The sequence below is a fragment of the Lissotriton helveticus genome, chromosome 2_1, assembly GCF_964261635.1.
Source record: "Lissotriton helveticus chromosome 2_1, aLisHel1.1, whole genome shotgun sequence".
Classification (NCBI taxonomy): Eukaryota; Metazoa; Chordata; class Amphibia; order Caudata; family Salamandridae; genus Lissotriton; species Lissotriton helveticus.
In genome coordinates, this window is record NC_136059.1 from 768,137,551 (window position 1) to 768,155,406 (window position 17,856).

The 17,856-nt window shown below is 48.5% G+C and overlaps 2 protein-coding genes across 23 annotated transcripts in view; one reads left to right on the plus strand and one right to left on the minus strand.

Moving 5' to 3' along the window:
• The window catches only part of FER (FER tyrosine kinase), a 1,039,778-nt gene that overhangs the window by 337,560 nt on the left and 684,362 nt on the right, over window positions 1-17,856 (plus strand). The window contains exon 7 of the mRNA XM_078675464.1: window positions 9,064-9,183. Within this exon, the coding sequence (XP_078531590.1) occupies window positions 9,064-9,183 (120 nt within the window). The remainder of the gene's footprint in view (window positions 1-9,063; window positions 9,184-17,856) is intronic.
• The window catches only part of LOC144818244 (uncharacterized), a 273,766-nt gene that overhangs the window by 51,323 nt on the left and 204,587 nt on the right, over window positions 1-17,856 (minus strand). The gene's annotated exons all lie outside the window — the stretch shown is intronic.

The window sequence follows — 17,856 nt, forward strand, 5'->3', positions numbered from 1 at the left end:
AAAACGTATATGGGCCCCCAGTGAGGGGTCCCTCCAGGACACCCTACCTGTCTATGATGTAAAATAAAATCACAAAAAAACGCTTTCTGGACCAAGATCTATCTTTTTGCCAAATTTGGTACAGTTCCTATTATCTGTTTTTGTGGAATCACTGTTCAATTATCCTATGGAAAGTTGCTTGGGTAAAACACATTTTGCACCCCTCTGTCATGTTTGGTGGCACAGAGATTTGTTCTGGTTCTTAAAATTTTTGGTTTGTCTGAGGTATGGGAGACTCTTTCCGGTAGCCACATTGCTGCTGACAATGTAACACAAGGGCAGACAGTACCACCTTCTAGAAGGAGTCCTCCAGAGCAAAAACACTGATGGGTTAAAACCTCTGACAGCAGGCAGAGACTTCAGGTATGGCATGAAGGCGACAAAAGGGAAACCAGGGGTGGAGCGAGGAAGGATAATTAACCAGCGAGAGAATCAGACCAGGTAACAGGTAAAGTTCATGCAAGAACAAAGGAACCAATGGGAATCCAATTAGGAACAGGAAGAGTTGACAGGAACGAAGATGCACCAACAGGAGCGAGCAGTGTTGCAACGCAGGGAGATGAGATTCTGCCCCTTATATACCCAGAAACAGGAAATGATGTGGCAGGAAGTGAACAATCACCACCTTGGATAGGGTAGTAGTAATGAAAAGGATAAGAAAAGTCACCATTTTAGAATGGTGTAAGAAAACCATTCCCAAGGAATTCGGGAAGTGTGTCCGCCTGAATATGGGAAGAGGACTTGCAGGAAAATGGCTCCCAGACATTATGGTGGCTGTTATATTTGTTCCCCAGGTGTGAGGTGAGTGTATTACTGTGCTCGCAGCACTTTGCATAGGGAGCCGCAGTTCCAAAACTGGAACTGCAGCATACCCGAGACACGAAAGAAACAGTAATGCGCCACCACATAGATTTGTGGTGTGCCTGACGTGAGGGGAGATTACCGCGGGATCAACTGTGGCCCTTGGCTCATTATATGTAGGCGGCGCAGGATGTACCCGTGATGCCAAAAGAGCAACAGTGGATTGTTGTGCAGAACCGCGGGGTGGCTGAGCGGAGGAGGGAGGGGCCACTGGCTGAACAGCAGCTTGCGGTGGTGAAGACAGAAGTGTCGCGGGCCAGACTACAGCCTGCGGTGTAACTCCCCCCCGCCCCCTAATTTCTCGCCCCTGAATTGGCGGATCACCCTGAAACCTTCCAGGAAGGAGCTGAGATGGATGAACCTTTTGTTTTGGGATGTTTCATGAAGGTTCATCAAACTGTGACAACGTTATATGGAAAGCAAAAAAATATTTTTCCTATAGAAACATGGTCCTAGCTATAGCTAGCAAGTGGTGATTGTTACTGAGTAATATAATTAGTTAGCATCCAGGCACCTCACTACTATATTTGACTATAAATTGGCCTGACTTGTGGGTTTAACACAAGGGCTAACTCTAATTGGTGAGTGGAAACAGTTGCCTATACCTCATTTGTTGGGAACAGTGGCCACCATTGCTTCGACCACCTTTGGATGGGTGCTGAATTGTGCAACAATGGAAATAGTTTGGATTATTGATGTTGGACCTGCATTTATTAGAAACATGAATTAGCAGAGACATTAGGTCTGGTTTTGGGAAGCTAGCATTTTTATATTTATTTAACATACCTATGTTATAGATGTTTTAACCCCTTGGCCGCGGCGGTAATTCCGCCGCGGCGCTAGTGGGGAGGGGAGGCCGCGCGGCGCCACCATGCTCGTGACGGAACCACTCCGTCACGAGCCGCGGTGGCGCTGTGCTAGTGACGGAATGGTTCTGTCACGGCCCCGCCCGCTCAATAGAACGCGCCGCGCAGGCGCGAAATCGGCGCCGCGCATACGTGACGACCAGGCCATGACGGAACCATTCCGTCACCAGCATAGCCCCACCGTGGCTCGTGACGGAATGGTTCCGTCACGAGCGCGCATGGGGTTAAAAAGTGTTAAAGTAAAAAAGTTTTTAAAGTGATGCAGTCTAAAGGTGGTAAGCTTTTTTACCAAAAAGAGTAAGTTTTGTAAAGCATTCTTAAACCAGCATTCTAGGGAACAATCCCAACCCCCCCCCCCAAAACATTAGAACTCAAGTCTTGCTGTGATTGCAGATGTAGGACATGGACCCGCACCAGGTGTGTCTCTATTGTTTGAGTTTGGAATATGACTTGAAGTTCATGAAACAAGTGCACCCTCCTGCACCGAAAGGCGATCCAGGTCTAGGAGGCAAAATTGTACATCGCCAAGCTTAAGAAGTCGAGGCTCTCGCACAAGTCCTGCTCTCGCTCAACTTTGAGGGCATGGTTTTGGTCTTGCTTCCGGAGCCACTCTGGCGAGATGGGTATCTTGTGGCCAAAGTTCTCTGGTAACTCATAATCGAAGTCTAAATGCAAACATTAGAAAGCGAACAGATACTCAACCCCATCTGCCACTCTGTGTCCATGGTGAAACACAAGCATCTGACGATGTTAGTCAGTCTTCTTCGGGGTCCTAGAGTGCAGAGCAATCCCCAAGCTGTTTCCAGGGCCTTCAGTGATTCCATAGCAAATTGAGGCATTCAGAAAGCTCATGCTGCCTACCTTCGGAGCCTTTCTGGCTCCCTCTGGAACACTTTCAGGCCGTTAGGATACAGAGGTGGCTGCTGTCAGGTTACTGATGACGGGTCATTCTCTGGCACCTACTTGCACCTTTGGATCTGTTCCAGGTCCAATATGGACAGTGGTACAGATGCTTACTCTGGTGCCTGGACCTGTGTCAGGCTGCTTTAGTCAATGTCACTGGCGTCTGAAGAGGATCGGAGTCTGATCCTGATGTCTGACCCCGAACTGACTTAAGCCCAATCTCCACCGATGTCCTGCTACTAAATGACTATAGCGCCTTCTCTGGCATTTACTTGCACCTTTGGACCTGTTCCTGGGCCGATAAGGACTTCAGTAGAGGCGCTTATTATGGCACTTGGACCTGTGTCAGGCTGCTTTGGTCAATGGCAATGTTACCAGCGCCTGAAGACGATCCGTTTCTAATCCTAATGTCTGACCCTGAGCCGAAAAAAGCCCAAATTCAATTGACGTCATGCTACAAAATTATTAAAGCGCCACCAGTCATCATACAGCCTGATACTGCACCATGCATCTACCAGGGCTGTTGTGCCACCAGAATCTCCTATATATTTTGTGCTCAGTCTCTGAATAAGGTACACCACCAGAGGGCGATGATGATTATATGGTAGGGGATGGTGATCTTATGGTTTTCTTTCTTGTCATATGTTTTGATAAGATTCCAGTAGGCTTGACACTTCCCCTGATACAGGGTTGGATTTGCCACTTGGACCACCGACTGAAGATAGAGTGCCATTTGCAGTTGTGGTTTGATCTGCAGCTGCCTATTGCCAAGACCGGTGTCCTTACAGAAATTCTTGCGCCTGAGTCTGAGCCTGCAGTGTCTTAGCCCTTGCTTCCTTTTAATGGGATGATCACTGATACTTAGATGGGCACTTAGTCAAAGCCCTGTTCCTGCCCGCCAGTATATAGACAGGTGGCCGCATTTATCAGACTGGTGCCTGGTGATTCAGATTTTGTCACTGAATATCCTACTTAGTAGAGTGTGGTGGTTCAGGCATCAAAACAGTACGGTTAACAGAATTATTTTCCCACAACTCTTCTGAATAGGAAGTCCAAGAGGATTGTGACATTTGAAAAACAAATGTTATCTACGAATAGCCTTATATGCATGTCCTCTGGGACTTGGCCAGCAAGATCTTGCCAGTGGTATCAGAAAACCTTAGGGCCTCTCTGGCTGAAACAATTACTGGGGAACAGCACACAGCCAAATATGTGATTTGTGAAGTTGTGGGATGGAATCACGCATGTAATAACCATTCATGCCAGTTCCACGCGGTCTTAACCAAGCAAGTCTTAACCAAGCATATGCCTTTACCACGAAGTATGCGTTTCGTTTTTAAGGCATGCATGACAAAGACATATGTGTGGTTAAGACTGGTCAGGTAAGTGTAACCCCGACCCCACCACCCCTGTCCTGAGCCCTAAAACACCCTTGGGCCAGAATTCTTCCCCGACCTCAGGCCCCCCATCCTGAGCCCTGAAACGGTCTCAAAGCCCAAAAAAGTACCCTGATCCCTGCCTTGAGACCTAAAACAACCCCCTCCCTTCTGAAAACCAATCCCCTCCCCGAGCGCTAAAAACTACCCCAAACTCCCCTAAGCCCTAGTAACTACCCCAACCCCTAAAAACTACCCCGATTTCCCCCCCCACCCCAGCGCTAAAAACACCCTGACTCCCCAACCTCTGAAAACTACCCCACGTCTTTAAAACTCTGCTCCAGCCCCACTTACCTCACTGTGTCCTCTCCCGATCTTTCCTCTTCGTGGACCCACCCATTCCAGCATCTAGACCATGCATTGCTTTTACCAGGTATATTTGTGGTTAAGGCAAGTGTGGTTATGCTTGCATTGTTCAGACACGTTTGGCTGAGCCCGCAATTTTTTCGACCATTTCACGATTTGTGCCAGCCTCAATACTAAGGAGCCAGGCTTTACCCGGCTGATGAGCCCATAACTAGGGTGAAAACGGTCCTGGTTTGCGTTCAGGTTCAGGGGGGTTTTGCTATGGACTGCCTGGGAAGATCGGTTGGCACTAGCATTGGGCTCCACTAGCACATCTGGATGCATCCTCTGAGGCATTCTAGAGATGTGCAAGAATCTCTCATTCAAATGCCTTTTGATGGCTCACACCTTTATGGAGAAAAATTAGGTTCTGCCCTGGAGCATTTTAAGGGCAATAAGGGAACGGCATGCTCCCTGGGGCTGTTGACTGTTACCAAGCAGTTCCTGCATCATTTGAGGACGTTCAGGGACTACTTCAGTGGGATGGCATTCAGACACCGTCAGTCGCCGCTACTACTGCAACAGTGACCTCAGACCTTTAGAGGCTGAGGACAGGTGCCTGGCACACAATGTTCAGGCCAACAGCGACACCAGTTCTCCCAGTTCCCTTCTCTTGCAGCAACAGCCTCTAAGTTACCTTGTTTTGCCCTTTGCGGCACACAACTATCCTGTGGGGGAAGGATCCAGTATTTCCTTCAAACATGGTGGTCCATCACATCTGACAGATAACTCATATAAGTTATTCAGCATGGTTATACTCTACCCTTTCTGTTTGTGTGGCTTCATCTTCTTTGTACATCTGATTGCTCTTCAGAGAAGCACCTCCCCATTAAGCTACAGGTGGTGCAGGTGTTGCTGTCCAAAGGTGCTACAGAGAGGGCTCTGGGCTTTTAAAGAGGAGATGGTTGCTGCTCGCTATTTTCTTATGCTATAAAAGGACGGAGACCTCTGGCCTCAGTAGTGCCCCCCTGGTGTTAACGAAAGTGGTGGCAGCAAACCTTTAGAGCTTGGGCATTCCAGCTTTCTTTCTTTCTTTCTTTAAACAGTTTTATATAGTGCTGGCAAGACCTGAGGGTATCAGAGCGCTTTACAGAGGGAAAAGATCACATAATATAATAATAAATTAAAACATAAAGGAAAGGTAAGATATGAGAACGAAAATCAAGGTACAATAAATAAATAAACAAAGGTGTAGGAGGTATCAATAAGAACCAGATTAGGCATTGGATGACAGAGTAAGTGGGGAAGGCCAGAGTAGATGGGAGGGGGGAATAGGGTTCCGGTGGGGATTAGGGAGAGAGAAAGGAGAGAAGAGAACATGAAGAGGAGTGAGGTGAGAACAGGAGAACTAGAGGAAGGAGGAAAGAGGTAGATGTGGGGAGCTAAGCGGGGATGGCCGGTCAGGTAAGAAGAGAAGAGGAGAGGTAACACGGTAACAAAAGGGCCAGGTAAGGAAACGCCTGGGAGGTAAACAGGATAAAAGACCCCAATATTTGAGGAGAAGGTGCTGTTTGAGATCTTTTTTAAAGCTGAAGTATGAGGGGTTGCAACGTAGATCTTTGGGGAGAGAGTTCCAAATGTTGGGCGAGTTACAGCTCTTGAAGGAAAACTTGCAACAGTCATTTCTAGGCCATCTCCAGACAACCGCTACCCTCTTGACATTGTTGGGCTTCACAATCAATGAATGGAATTCGTATTTGACTTCTTTGCAGAGGTTGCCATTAATTCTGGTTATCCTGGACACAGTGCAATTCAAGGCCTTTCCTTCACCACAGTGAGTCCAGGGTATTGGGGCTATGATCTTAATGTTTCAGTCTTAGCTTCAGTGAGCGTAGTTGTGACGTTTCTTGGCCTCTTAACCTCTTGCTGCTCCTTGGTCCGTTACGCCAGGTGGCACATGTGCACTCTGCATTGGAACTTGACATTCCAGTAGGCCCAGCTAAAAGGAAATCTGACCAATGCCGTCCAGATTTTGGAAGAGACAGCTCACTATCTGCAGTGGCGGCTGCTTGAACACAGTTGGTTCAGTGGCAGGCCCCTCTGTTTTCCCCATCCAGAGCTGAAAGTGGTGATGTACAAGTCGCTGTTAGGTTGTGGAGAGATCTGGTGGAGGTGGAGATCAAGAGACTCTTACCTCCAGCAGTAGCGCAGTTCCATGTCACTCTGTTGGGGTTGTGGGCCAACCTTCTTGAGCCAAAGACCTTCTGGCTGTCCATCAATGGGAGGCTGTTGCTAGTTCTATGAGAGGACACCGTCATCATGTGGTACTGCAACAAGCAGGGTGGAGTAGAGTCCAAGGTCCCGTGCCGAGGCTCAGTGTCTTTGTAGTTGGCTGGAGTGTCAGATCTTTTCCTTGTTTGTGAGCAATCTGGCGGGATCTATGAATGCTAGAGCAGATTAGCTCAGCCAGCGGTGTCTGGTGAATCACAGATGGAGTCTACATCACAAGGTGGTGCTGGTAAACTTGTGACAATGTGGAGAACCATGGCTGGAACTTTTTGCCACAATTGAGAGCCTGCATATGTTTTGCACATTGGAGTTTCCACGAAGACACTCGCTAGTGGATCCATTGTGGCTCGAATAGAACATTTGACTCCTATACGCATTCCAGCCCTGCAGTTAGATAGAGTATCCACCATGAAGAGCTTTAAAGAAAGAAAGTAACGTGTTTGACAAAAACATGTCTGGGATGTTACTAACCAAAGATTTGTACATTTTTGCAACCTTTCTTTTTTTTCCGGTATCTCAGATGTGGTGGGCTTTGCTTCTAAAGGACTGTGTTTGGGTAAGGTGTCTTTGTTGGATAGGCTCCGGTAAAGTCTCAACTTGGTGTTGGTGTTGTACTGAGATGAGCTCCACACATTGTTCAGCATCCTAAAGGCATTCCAGGACTTGTTCAGTCTGCTCTTGATGTCAATGCCTGCTCCTCCCTCATATTTTATTAGTACTGCCTAGGTGGGTGAACTCTTGATTCATGGCTAGGTCACCTCCCCCCACCTTAAGTGGTGAAGGGCTTGGGATGCTGGTTGTTCCTGTTATGTTCTCTTCTGATTTCTTCGTGTTGATCTTCAGGCCCACTTGTGCGTAGATGTTGAGGCCAGATATATTTTCTGCTTTGCTGATGAGAGCAAGGCTAGGCCATCCACATAGACAAGGTCCTCTAGTGTAGAGAAAAAGGTTCATCTGATGCCTCTGGCTTGGCCTTCTTTTGTGCACTACAGCACCCAGTCTTTGATTAGGTTGACATCACGCATCACTGTCTCACACCGGTCTTTACTTCTTGACACTATAGAGCAGGTTTAGCAAGACATCTGTAAGGAATTAAATCAAAGACGTGCAGTGTAGGATATTTTAACGTTTTTGAAAATAAAGAGCAATGTAGGACAGGATAACTTATTTTCTGAAAGCGTTCTGCGTTTACACTGTTTATTTTCATGCACAGGGGAGAATTAATTGCTAGATGCTTTCATCAAGGATTGGCCTACAAGTCTGAGCTTGTCTGGTGTGCTACTTAATGATATCTTTGCAGCAGTGACGTTGTGAACGTTTTTTTGACCTGTACTGAAAGAAAAACGAAATACTGTATTTAAACTTTATTTGTTTAGGGAAGATAATATCCTGCGAATGAATTCAGCACTGTGAATTATAGGAAATCAAACTCCCATATTAAAACACTTTAAAATGTTCACCTTACACATCTTTTCCCTCATTATGAGGCCATTCCTCCTTCTATGTAACTTTCTTCTAACATAACAAATAACTGCAACTTGAAGCTCCTCATTATGAGTAAGTGACCTGGTACTACTAACACCCCTAATGCCATTGTAGTCAGGAAAGTATTTTAGGGTGCATCAGTACAATATCCCCGTACTTAAGTCTTACAGATAGATGTTTTTTCATAGTGAGCAGTGTCCCGGATACCTATGCTGCAGATATCACGTGTATGCTGTATTTTTCATTACATTAGTTGTGTTTTTTTTGGTTGGCTGTTGTATTCACATAATACCAATGTATTTGCAGTCTTGATAAAGCCCCATGTATAATTCCGTAGAGTGAAACATGTGCCGTGTGACGTGTCTTTATACTTTACTTTGAAATAATGAAACCCATGTAAAAGAAGGGTGAATAAAACGGACTGGCATGGCGGCTTATTGTATTTTTATGAACTTAACAAATATTTGAACCTAAGAAATATGTAACGAAAAATAGTCAATTGTATAAACTGTACTCTACCTATTTATGAGAAATATGTTGGCGCTTTTTCCCGGTTAAGAAATGCTTTTCAGTTGATTAGGTACTAACCGGTGATGAACCTGGCTAATTTGTGTCCTAAGGGCCAGTTACAATGGTTCATCCGATATTACGTCTCTGGGATAACGCCAAACCCCAAGTTTCACTGATACTGGGACCGCTCTCAAATGGTTGCTGTTGGGGTAGTCTCCAAACACCCGTCTTTCCTAGGCATTTATTTTGAGACTGAGGGAGCGCGTGCATGTTTCTCAATTGTTGCATTGTTCGTGTCCGTTGCTCAGAAATGTAATGTCGACTTGATGAAGTTCCGCAGGTATGACAGTTCGAACTGCTGCAGTAATGATTTCACATTCTTGTAATAGGTCGCCAGAGTCTAAGGAACAGGAGATAGAATTTGATTTATCTCTGCTCGAAGAAATTGAAAATCTGCAAGCGAACGAGATCATGTGGAATAATTTAACTGCAGATAGTTTGCAAGCAATGTAAGTACTTCATGTTCAAAGCTGTTTCCTCTTATGACCGTCTGAGGACTGCAAGTTATTATGCCATTTTGAGAAAATGTGCTAAACTAGTTTATAGGTGGATTTAAAGTTTCCCTCGGGTGTTAAAATGTGGCATATAAAAATGACACTTTCGAGTTGTGTAAATTGCCTCGAGGCTTCGTCTTCATACGCACTCCCGTTTACCAGCTAAATTGACTTTCTTTCCTCTCATGTTGTAACAGCACAGAAGGAATATAATTTAATGATTGGGCTGTGTTTTTCCTCATTTGCATGGTTAAGCAATTACCAGGCAACACCAGGGCCTTGTAAAGTGCTTTATGGGGTAAGATAGGACTGAGAACATGGAAGTATGGCTATTTTAGTTTGCTGTATCCCTCCATCCAGTAATTACCCGCCGCCGTAGGGAACAGATAGGCAAGAAAAAGGTCTCCCTGTTATGGTTCATGTTTTGTGTGCTGTTTCTTATAATGTAAAATAAAACGGCATTTAACTTCAGTCTGGGTGGTGTGGAAGGTAGAATTAAGTTAGCAGGTAAAAAAAAGCTCGACAGCTTTTGTCTTACTGTCAAGTTTTATGCAAATGCTTATGACACATAAATTGTTAACACGAATTAAAGGATGAAAATCTATATCTTTGATTTGTAAACGTGGTAGAGCAAAATCGACATTTCAAATTTAATCCGATGATTTGCAGGTGAAGATTACTGTGGCATACGTTTCATAATTACAATAAAATGCTCTGAAAAAGTAGATCGTTTAATTTTAACAATGCTTTTTATGAACAAGTCCAAAACCGCAAACTTCTAAATAGATCGGATTCTTTGAATTCATCATCATTATGGGAGAAAGATGAGATTCCTGAGGCAAAGTCTGTGAAGGTAGCCGTGGAAGGCTGCCCTTTGTCACCAATGTTATTCACCCTGGCGATAGAAGCATTTGCTGAGTGGATAATTGTGGATTCCCAGATATGGGACTGGCGATGGGGAGCCATGTGGGAGGAACGGATATCTCTCTATGCGGACAACGTCCTCTACCTAGCCGGACCTGAATGCTCCCTGACATGAGTGGACAAAATCTTTGCAAGCTATGGATGATACTCGGGATTGGATATCTGGTGCTTTCAGGGTGGTATGGCCTGGTGTTAGAAGCTGGGGCGGCAGAGAGGAGAGCCGCAATCCACGAGCTGTGAAGAGAGTAGCAACTATCGCCGAGCCCTGGACCCAGGGCCTTGGCTTTGGGCTTGCCGTCCGAGTATAGGTCCGAGTACCAGAGTATCAGACTCTCAATCATTTGGCTTCCCACTCCTGGTACTCACCTGAAGTTCTACAGCGAGACAGCGGGCAGAAGCAGGTGCCTGGTCAAGTGCAGCTGCCGACAGTCGGCGGCTGCGGAGTGTGCACCACAGGTGTGCCGCAGAACCAGCCCAGTTAGTTCTGGGTGCAGCCTGCAGGCTTGCCTGGAAGGCCCCACTCACTCTTTGTGCATCAGGGGACCTAACCGCACTGATGCAGAAACCTACGGATCGCAAGCAAAACAAAAGAAGAGTGTCATATGCAAACGTGTCTACGTTGAGACACAGCGGCAAAGACTGTGAAAAGAATTATAGAAAGATACCCTCTTATTGACACATTGGAAACCTTGAGGGGTTTTATAGGAAGCCCTCACTCACCAACCTGGTTGGTGACATGCTTCATCATCGGGCCCACCAGGAGAAGCCGAGTGCCTCCCTGGTGTGCTACAACGCCAGTATACTGCGGAGCTGGATTTTGTGACAGTGGTGTGAAAAGTGATGTTAAAAAAGTCTAAAGCTGTACCAATCACAATGATTTATTTACTGGTCAGTTTAGACAAGGTTAAAAAAGAGTATGTGTGGAATAACTACCACAAAATTATGATGGGGAGTTTCCACTTAAAGTGGGGTCAACATGTTTCTGCCCTTTCTAAGTGTAAATATTACGTGGGCATTCGTCAGGACCGTGTAGCGTGTACCTTGGCGGTATAGGCGCGCTAAGGCCCACCCTGACCAAAGGACGTGAAAGTTAAATGCTGTTTTATGTGTAAAAAGGTGCAAAAAAGAACACAAACCACAAGTTGTGGGCTTTACCTCCACTCAGAGGAACTTGTGTAGTTTGTGTAGTAAAAGATCCACGCCCCATGGGTCTCGGGAGGGGGGTGGAGGCGAAAATGGCACACCGCCCGCAACGCCTGGCACCCTCTTGGCACCTAGCTTCTTCCCCTACGGATCCTCACCAACTGACTCTACACCAGTGCATCAATGCAGTGAATGCACATACTGGAGGCTGGAGGGACCAGACACCACAGGCCCGTAGCCTGAACAAAGAGCACAACCCAAGAGCAACAGCAAACCGAGGCCCCGGTCAAATATAAAAGGGACCCACACCAGAAGAGGGTGAACGGCTGCCTACAGGGGGAGTGGGAGAGCGGCACAGCTGCAGTCACCACAGGAATTGCTCCCCAGAGCTAGCTCCCCTCGGCCTTACCGGAGCGCACAACTAAGCGTGAGTGGGCACTGGGCGCTGTGACAGCGGCTCGGACAGCCCACTACCAAAGAACTTCCTAAGCGGGCACACCAGGCACCCAACAGGTACACCAGGCACTCTCCAGGACGTTAGAATACCAGCACCGCCTTAAACCTGGAACTACGGTGGAAATCAGCCTGAGCAACAAATTCCACTGTGCTGTCAAATGCTCTCCCCAAAGCAAACCGTGGCTACCTCAACCATGAAGGCACTAGCATGGGCCCAACACTGCCAACAAATCAATAGATTTGCTCAATCCACAGGAAGCGGTTGGCCCCCGCAAATCTATCCTAAAACAGAGCCCAAGGAGCCATTCAGCAGGCATCTAGAAGACACGTTGAAGCTTGGCTAAGCCACAATTCACAGCGCCCTGAATCGCAAAGCCTCAGAAATGGCAGAGGGCAAACTCCCTCAACTCACCCCCTCACTAAATACAAACTCTGACAAGCCACCTTTGTAGCACTTTCACGGACCCCTTCACTGCCACACGAGAAACTCAAAATCCACAGTAAAAAGATGACAAAAAAGAAACCAGTGACCAGGTCGAAGTCGGCCGCCGACGCAAACGAAGGCGCAGGGCCAATCAAGGCCACTTATCAAAGAGTCCTCCAAACGGCCATGATCGCCCAGGGTACAGATCAGCTTCCAGGGCCACTCATGATGAAGAGAAATCAAAAGACCATTGCCCCTGGCCCGAACTCTAAATACCTGCTCCCCACACTCCCAAATGGTGCCTCAACCTCAGGCATAGCAGATCCCTCCAGCAGCAACCCAGGTTGCAGAGATGAGGCCCCCCACAACAAGCTCCCAGGGCCTAGGCCTCACAGCCACAAAATGCTATTCCCTCTTCTGCCCAAGCACGGGGGCGTCAACAGCTCAATCCAACTGCTCTTAGCACCAGACATTAACTCCAAAGCCCACATGAGCCTTGCTCCAACAAACTTTCATCAACAGTCCCAAGTCAACATTGAGCACGCCAATAAAAACTATAACAATCAAAGCCCAAATACACCAACCTCACTTATTTCCCCTGCAGAACCTCGCACAGGCCACTGCACCAGACTCACCAGAAGTTACTCAAAAACAAGAGCTGGGAGAACTTATTTCATCATTTCTACAACAACCAGAAACTAAAATTGAACAAACTCTGGAGCTTGCCCCGCAGCTGTACAGATCCTCAAGCGGAACAAACCATTTTTACACCACCAATCAAAACATAGAAGACTAATACAGAACGGTTGCCTCCGAGTCCCCAAAACCCACCAATCCCCAATACATAATGCCAAAGCTCTACTCTTGCAATACTCCAAGATGGGATTACAAATAGACAGTCAATAGTCCTGCGCCTGGCGGATCTAAAACAAAAAATGTATCATATCACATACATATCACATTACCTTGCAAACAAACTGCTCCTGCGCAGCAATTATTGATCAGTGGGCTACCCTATGAGCGGTCCTGACAATACTGGCGGACTCAATCCGAGACATCAGGTCCACTATTAAGTCCACAGCCAACCCCAGCCGACCCTGAACTACTCATCGAGCCTTCTAAGCACCAAGTTAATCCACTGGAAAGTCCACCTGAAACATCGACAAAAATGCTAATCCTGCAATCACCCACTGTCCAGAATCCACATCACCTGCAGGGCCTCCAACCGTCGAGCCCAGTACTTCCATCAGCTGACAGAGTAAAGGCTAGTTGGCACACCAGCCCCTAATTGGATGGAAGCTCACTTTCCAGGAAGACAAAAAAGTTGGGAAAACTACAAAATAGGGCAAAAGCTAAAAATCGAGCGGCATCCAAACTCAGCCACTCACATACTACAGTCAGCGGCTGGTTCCACCTATTTCTACCCAATCTTTACAGCAAAGCTCCCCAGTAACAAGGCCAAGGTCACAGCAGTGAAGAACCCATGCTCCTGCAACCAACTTTCACTCAAAGGAGCAGCGGATGAAGGGGGCAGTTGGGCAAGCTCTTCCAGCGCCTTCTACTCTGCCCTCCCCTGCAGGGAGAGGGTGGCGGCTTGCTATCCGGCTCACGCAGACTGAAGGACTAGATGCATTGACCAGCTTTGTCTAAGGGTCCATACCTCCCTCATCAAATACAGGGATATAGGTGGATACCTGTATGCAAGCCCTTCTCAATACAGTACATAGCATCAACACCAAGCACCAACAGTTGCTAGAAGCCCACCCGGCACTACAGCACACAGACCCTTCCCGTCACTCCAAGACCCACCAGCCCCCGAATCCCAAGCTAAAACCGTCAACTTACGAAACAGCAGTCACTCAAAGCCAAAGCAAGGCATGACCGAGGTGATTCTTACAGCGATAAAGTTTTAAAGGCCACCACAACATCTTGAACAGGGGCAGCATACTTCGCCTAATGACTCGCATTCCATTGTTGGCACACATAAGTTCGGCGGATCTTGCGTGGGTCAAATTTGAGCGTCTGCCAGGGGACTCTGACGGTGAGACAACTGTGTTTGGGCTATATCAGCAGTCACATCAGGCGGCAATGGTTCGCGTAGCCACTCAGTTGGCCGATTGGGGCATTGAAATCAATCACCGGCCCCACGACCGATATCAGCACATCTTAATCACCAACCCCCAAAGGCATGACTTACTCCATCCGAAAAAGCGCTGGCGGAGCCTGCTCAGGTAACAATCTCTCCGGCAATCCCCTCCAACATGAAACCTTAAGAATCATATCATATCAAATCAAACCAAAGGCTAGTCCTCTCTGGCAAACCCGATGCCAGTAACCAAGCTGGACATCAGGCCCAGTCTGGTTACCACCCCTCTTGACAGCACTCTTAAGCATCCCAGGCAGCCCCCTGCATGGCCCAAATAAGCATCGAACCATCACTTCCTGGAATGTGACAGGCATCCAGAAATCGATCAAGGCAAACTCTGCCCTAGAGTATCTCTAAAGCAGTGACATCATCTGTCTCCAGGAGACATGGGCAACGACCAGCACAACATTATCTGGGTATTTTAGGTTTAACGTATTTTATTGCATTTTTGATGACATTACAAACAAATGAAAACAGTCGTCTCGAAAAGGTAGTGCTAAGCTTCCGCTATGCAGGAGCGCAACCAGCGTGCAAGGCTCTGCAATCGAGATGTCCATCAGAGCACGGTGCTGGGTGCGCATGCGGCAACGACAACTTCAAGAACCAACAACCCCATTCCCAACACCCTCCCTCCCTCCCCCCGTACTGTGCCAAAGTCGCCCTCCCGTGCCACTCCCGCGATGCGCCCTCCCCTCCCACCCGTCAACAATCCCAGATACACTAGCTAGTTGGGGTCGCCGGGGATGTTAGTCGTAAAAATCGGAGATATCGGGGACAAGTAAGTTCTTTGAATTCCGTCACTAATAAGGAGTGGAATGGCAGCCACAGATCTTCAAACTTATCCATCTCCCCTGCCACCATAAGGGACAGCTTCTCCATCCCCAGGACATGCCACAACCTATGTAACCAACCGGTAATGGTGGGGAGCGTGGTGGTGCGCCAGTGGATGAGTATGTTCTGGACAGCAGAGCCCAGGGCAATCGCTATCTGCCTACCCCTGCGAGATCTCAAAGGGTACATCAGCCCGATGGGCAGGCCCAGCAGGACATATGCGGGGAAGCGAGGCAGTTCAATGTCAAAGCGTAGGTAAACTCTCGTCCAAGACCTCCTTCCAACAAGTGCTCAGTAGGGGGCAGTCCCATAGGACATGTGTAAGTGTGCCTATCTGTCCACAATCTCGCCAACAGGTGTTCACAATGTTATGGTTCATTTCATGTAGTCTCTCCGGTGTATAGTACCAGTATGTGGATACCTTAGTGAACGTTTCGGTGAGTCCGGTATGGTACGCGGAGTGTCGCGCCCGGTAGGAAATGTGGTCCTAATCTGTGTGACTCAGAGCCCTACCTAGTTCTCGTTCCCAGCGTTCCCGCCCTGGATTATAGATTTGAAAAGAGGAAGGCTGCAGGAGCTTATATAGATCCGAGATGAGTTTGGAGTCCGAGGTGCGCGTCACAAGCCACTTCTCATAAGGCTTGAGCTTCCGGTCAGCCGAGTCGCGTACTTGCGGCTGAAGCGCCCAGTGACGCACCTGCGTATACCGCATCCGTTCGGTCTCAGGCAGATGGTAGTCTCGCCTAAGATCCTGAAACGAGATGACACCGTCCGGGCCATACATGTGGTACAGCGCACTGCATCTAGCCGTCCGCCAGTGTGCGAAGGCTCCGGACGAAAATCTGGGTTCTCAACCAATGGCGTAAACGGCGGTGGGAAGGTAGTGAGATCATGCACAACATTCGTGGCATCCCAGACTCGCAACGGGACCCGCGTGATGAAGGACGCGTAGAGGTTGGGGGGGGGGGGGGCGGTGAGCTCTGCGCAGGAAGGGTATCTCTTGCAGGGTCCTGCCTGCAACCGCCTGGTCCTGGAACAGCCAGTGTTTATCGGATTCCCACCTGCTCCACTCTACGAGATATCGTAGTTGTGCCGCTTGGAAATATTTGTGAAGATCCGGTATGCCCAGACCCCCCGTTTCAGGGGCCAGTGTGGATAAGGCTCTCTTGAGTCTGGGTTTGCGGCCTTGCCAGACGAAGCGCGCAATGTCCGCTTGAGTCTGCCGGATCCATCCTTTCGGGGGTTGGAGCGGCAGGGCTCGGAATAAATATAGCACCTGCGGCAAGAGGGTCTTCTTCACTGCGGCTATTCTGCCCAGCCAAGACAATGTTCCCTTGTTCCAGCGGGATAACTCCTCTTTAATTTTCTTGCCTAAGGCCGTGTAGTTGGCGGTCACCATGGCGGATAAAGAGGGTGCCAACAGAATGCCCAGGTAAGGCACCAGGTCCTTGGACCAGCACATGGGGAAGAGGCCCTGTTGTTCGGTTCTTGTGGCGGCAGTCAGCGAGACGTCAAGGGCCGCCGATTTCCCCATATTCATCTTGAAACCTGCCACAGCGGCAAAGTCCTCTAATTCGGCGATACAAGCAGGGAGTGCCCTTCTTGGATCTTCGAGCGTCAGTATGACGTCGTCCGCGTAGAGGCTAATGGTGTGTGTGTACCTCCCCATTCGTACGCCAGTCGCATTCGGATTCTGGCGTATCCTTTGGGCAAATGGCTCCATATAGAGGGCAAAGAGCAGTGGCGACAGCGGGCACCCTTGTCTGGTGCCCCGCTCTATCGCAAATTTCTGAGAGCTACAGCCATTCACCCGTACCACCGCGGATGGGAATCTAGAGCAGTTGAATACTAGGGTGCGAAATTTCTCCCCTATGCCCATCTTTGACAGAACCTTCTCCAAGTAGGGCCAGTGTACCCGGTCGAAGGCTTTCTCCGCGTCGATCGATAGCAGCATCCGCTCCCCGGGGTTTCGGGAGGCCTTCTCCAGGATATGGACCACTCTCTTGGTGTTGTCCACCGTTTGTCTCCCGGGGATGAACCCCGCTTGATCCGGGTCCACCAGTCCCGGCAGGTGAGGTGCTTGGCGTGCCGCTAGGATCCCGGTGTACAGCTTGAGATCTACGCTCAAAAGGGAAATCGGTCGGTAGGAGCCGCACTGAGTCAGGTCCTTTCCTGGCTTGGGGATAACCGACACCGTTGCTTGGAGTATGTCCGGGGGGATAGCTCCCGGCTCAGAGAATGAGTTAAAAAGGCGCGTAAGGAGCGGCGCCAACTCGGGGCAAAACGTCTTATAGAAAAGGGGCGTGTAATTGTCCGGTCCCGGAGCCTTCCCGTGTTTTAGCCTGGAGATAGCCGTGATCACCTCCTCAACCCGAATGTCCCGTTCTAAGTGCTCCGTCTGTTCCGAGGCGAGGGAGGGGAGGTCTACCGAATCTAGATAGTCTGCCTCGGCTGCGCCGAAGGGGTCGTGCCCGCATACAAGTCGGCGTAGAATCGGCGGAAGCCGTCAGCTATCTGACTATCCTCTGTGGCCGTCACCCCAGCGGAAACTGATAGTTCCTTCACCAAGTGGTTTTGGTGCGCTACTCGGAACTTATTCGCTAGGAGCCGGCCACACCTATCGCCGCCAGTGTAATACGCATGTTTCAAGCGTAACACAGCGTATTCCGCCCTGTCCATGTCTAGTGCAGAGAGGAGTTTTCTA